Genomic DNA, 4004 nt, shown 5'->3' on the forward strand with positions numbered 1-4004 from the left:
GTTGAGCTCTGAAGTGGATCAACTTTACGTTTACCTCAAGACGTACTTTTAAAAACGTTTCTGCCCAAGTCACACAAAGAAACAAGAATGGAGGAAAGCGTTAAGTACAATCAATCGTACCTTTACTGTTCTATAAAACGCAGCAACATATGAAAAATGGTGGCGTTTAAAGGTCAACCCTCTAGATTTTTAGTGCCAACGGTACAGGTTGTATCAAGTTGGGTTAGAAATAAAGCACTTGCGTAAAGCTTTCAGAACTGGGCCACACAGGCGCTTTTCACCAACAGCTTTCAACCAGTGGCCCCCCTGGAGAGGCCACGGGCACCCTCTGCCTTGGAGGGCCACTGGTTGAAAGCTGTTGGTGAAAAGCGCCTGTGTGGCCCTCCAAGGCAGAGGGTGCCCGTGGCCTCTCCAGGGGGGCCAAGAGCTGCCCCATATGCTATCACATGCATAAAATTTCTTCCAAGTTTTGTGTTCCGACTTAAAAATTAATTTGCATTGCACTCCACAACATTTGTTTAAATACAAAAACACTGTTTAGAATGACTCCCCAAATAATTCCACCACCTCTCCCACCTGGTCTGCACACCAGGGCGGGCAGAGCCCAGCTTGGAAAGCTATTCTCACAGATAGGTGGACCAGGCAGGCAAGAGTGCTTTTCGGGAAGTCTGTCTGGAGCATTTTCACAATGAAGTAACGTTAGTCCCTCAGGTTAGAACTAAATGCTTCAGGAAACAGCGGATTATCAATTTCAACGGATGGAAAAATAAATAGCGAACAACCCCTGTGTTTTAATTTTCAAACAAGGAAATCCGTTAATTTGATTTACTAACAGAGGTGAAAGAAACCCCGTCCCGATCTTTTATTTCTTCCATAGAAAAACACAAATTAGTTTTGTTAAATATAAAAAAGACAACGCAAGACCCACGGAAAGAGGAGACGCTTCTCTCCGCTGGCTCTGCAGAGCTTTTCCCTAGTTTTTGAGCCGACTTTGGTGAATCTGTGTCACCCACTGCAGCCGGACGTGATAATTCAACGCGTCAGGCTACCTTTTTTGGCACTTCGGAAGCACCGCCATCACAAAAGGAAAACTATTCTTCTGATACGGCACTTGTTTTCTCCAGAAGACTAAGCTCTAAAAATCTGCCACCTTGAAGAACACAAATGGTTCACAAGCATATGGTTTTCTGGCTGTCCCACAGGAAGGATGCAGCTTCGCGAGGGGGCTGTGGTCCACCCCCCCCACCCCCACCCCACCGCCCCCCGGCCGGCCGCAGCAGACCAGCCCCACGAGCCCGGTGACACACAGCGCCGGGCCCTGCTGCCAGGTCCCTGAAAGGCATCTGTGGACTTCACTGGTTGTCGTAACGGGTTTCAAGAGACACCCATTTTAAAACAGGTTTCAAGAGTTGTTCACGTTTGGTTTTCAGGTGGCCTCAAAGATGCGTCGGGACGTAGTTAAAATCCCATCTCTGAGTAGGGTATCATCAAAAAGAGAGCTGTTCAAAAAAGTCACAAAAGCAGGAACCTGAGCTTCCCTCATATCTGTTTCTTCGTGGCCGTGCTTTTTCCCATTAACCGTTTAAAAGTCTGAATCAGCAGCAAATATAGCCGTACGTACGTGCGCGTGTGCGTGTGCGTGTGTGTGTACACATTTTGGCTGACTTAAGGGAAATAAAGGTCATTTTGTCTCCTACAAACATTTGCTGCAGGCCCTTCAAGAATGTTCACTTCCCTGCAGGCGGGACAATGTAAGCGTGGACGTTGAAACGCAATTCCGACGGGTGCTCCCTGGCCGGCCCACGTACGGAACGTCCTTGCATCGAGTAGCCCTTAATCAAGGGAGGGTCGACCACACCATTTCGCCGTTGGTCCTTCTGCGCATCATAACGCAGCCAAGTCGCACCCTTGGCACCCACATCCAAGCGGGTCTCTTTCATATTAGCTATAAATTAATCCCGAGGTCTCGGAGCTCTACTTTTCCAGAGTTAGGAACATTGCTCAACTCCCTTCAGAAATATCTTGCAAATTGGCTGGTCCCTAAGCTGAAACAAACAAAAACGTCGAAGGCAAGAAAGAATACGTAAACTGAGAGCTCCACCTGTTACACGCATACACATGCGTTTCCTCTCCAGGTTCTACACAATAAAAGGAGTCACGTCAGCTAATATAGCTTCTAATATCGGCTTCATCTAAAAACTGCCTTTTCCGGGTTTCTTGCCAACATCATACGACACAGCAGTACTTTTTCCACCAGGACTTGGAGAGGTTTTTCATTTTGTCAGGAGTCCTGCTTTTGCGCTTCTTTGGCTGTTGCTGAGTGTCTGAGTACTGAATGCCGGCGACAATGGCCGCGTCAAAGACCTCTTTGAGGTTTTTCTGAGTCAAGGCCGAACACTCGACGTAGGAGGTGGCTTTGATCTCCTCGGCGCACAGCTTAGCTGCCTCTTCAGGGCACCGGCTTCTCTTTGCATTTGTCCAGCTCAATGAGGACTTTGACGTCTTCTCTGAGATCCGACTGAGTTCCAACGAGGACGATGGGGGCTTTGGGACAGTGGCGTCGGATCTCGGGCACCCACTTCTCACTGACGTTCTGGAAGGATGAGGGGCTCACCACACTGAAGCACAGAAGAAAGATGTCCGTGTTGGTGTAGCAGAGGGGCCTGAGTTTGTCAAACTCATCCTGCAACCAATCAAGGCACCCAAAAGTTATTTTTTAAATCCATTCTCGTTAGCAAAAAGACCCCCTTACCAATTTTTTCCTCGCAAAGGGTTATAGAAAGCCCACTGCCAGGGCCTCGGAAAGCAATCCTGCTGCTTCCCTAAATGGGGCCCACACGCCCAGCCCCACTCAACCTGCCCAAAGTGTTCGGTGTTGTCATCAATACTCATGACCCATTTGCAACTCACCACAGAAAAAGTACTTACATCGGGTGAATTTTAGAAATAAAATTGACTTCATCTAGCCTTCAGCCCAGAGTAACCCAGACTTACTCTCTCAACTGTGGTACTTAGCCACTCTTCCAAAACGTAGACAGCATCCACAATGATCCCCAGGTCTCCAAGCTGACCCCAGTGAGCCCCGGTCTAACACAGCTCCTGTCTTCAAGAATCCAGCCCTGCCCTTAGGGTGCCTGGATGGTTCAGTCGGTTACCCGTCCCACTCGGTTTCGGCTCAGGTCATGATCTCACGGTTTTGGGGATTCAAGCCCCTTGTTGGGCTCTGTGCTTACACAGTGGAGCCTGCTTGGGATTCTCTCTCTCTGTCCCTCCCCCAGCCGCTGCCTCTGTCTCTCTCAAAATAAATAAACTTCAAAAAAAAAAAAAAAAAAGAAAAGAATCCAGGCTTGCCTGTCCCCATGACAGCTGTGAGCGACGCCCGCCTCACCTATCTGCACCTGTACACACTCAGGGCACACACAGTGCAGGGAAGAATTTTAATCAGACACAAAGACAGACCCAGAATTGGAGCTGAGACCTCTCATAGGCCACCCTCACTGGCAAATCACTTACAACACTGGTTAACACATTCTCATTCTTGCTTGATGTTCCTCTTTCTTGCTTTATCTCTTTTTCTCCCTCCTTTCTTCCTTTTCTTACTTCCTTTAGCCTTTTTTTTTTTCCCCTGCAAATACCAGGGGCCTCCACGCACGGCGCTTTGGGAAGATAAAGGACCAGGGAAAGGGCATACCCACCCTACTCTTAAAATATAGAGAATTGGATGGAATAATTCTAATTCATTATAAAACCAAGCATCATGCTGAATATCTGCAATAGTCACCCACTTCACAGAGATGCAAGCTGGACACTGGGCCCCGGGCAGGGCCAGGGGATTCACTGGGAACAGACAGACCTGGCCTCAGCCCTTGCAGAGATGTCTGCCTCCAAATCAGCATTTCTTTATAGTCTCCTGGAGTCCCATATTCAGCTAACTGAAAGCTTTCACTCACCTCTCTCATAGGAAAATACTTACATCATCTCATTCCTATTTAGAATTTCTGGGG

General features: G+C 48.1%; 1 protein-coding gene across 1 annotated transcript; it reads right to left on the reverse strand.

Moving 5' to 3' along the window:
* Positions 1-773: 773 nt before the first annotated feature.
* Positions 774-2716, reverse strand: LOC121024694 (rho-related GTP-binding protein RhoU-like; the record flags this gene model as incomplete). The annotated part of the gene is given in 2 exon segments (XM_040466893.1): positions 774-2455; positions 2457-2716. Coding segments are annotated over 2 exon segments (489 nt in total), but the record flags the coding sequence as incomplete, so codon positions are not given.
* Positions 2717-4004: the final 1288 nt, after the last annotated feature.

The sequence above is a fragment of the Herpailurus yagouaroundi genome, unplaced genomic scaffold (assembly GCF_014898765.1).
Source record: "Herpailurus yagouaroundi ecotype Mexico unplaced genomic scaffold, PumYag 66865, whole genome shotgun sequence".
Classification (NCBI taxonomy): domain Eukaryota; kingdom Metazoa; phylum Chordata; class Mammalia; order Carnivora; family Felidae; genus Herpailurus; species Herpailurus yagouaroundi.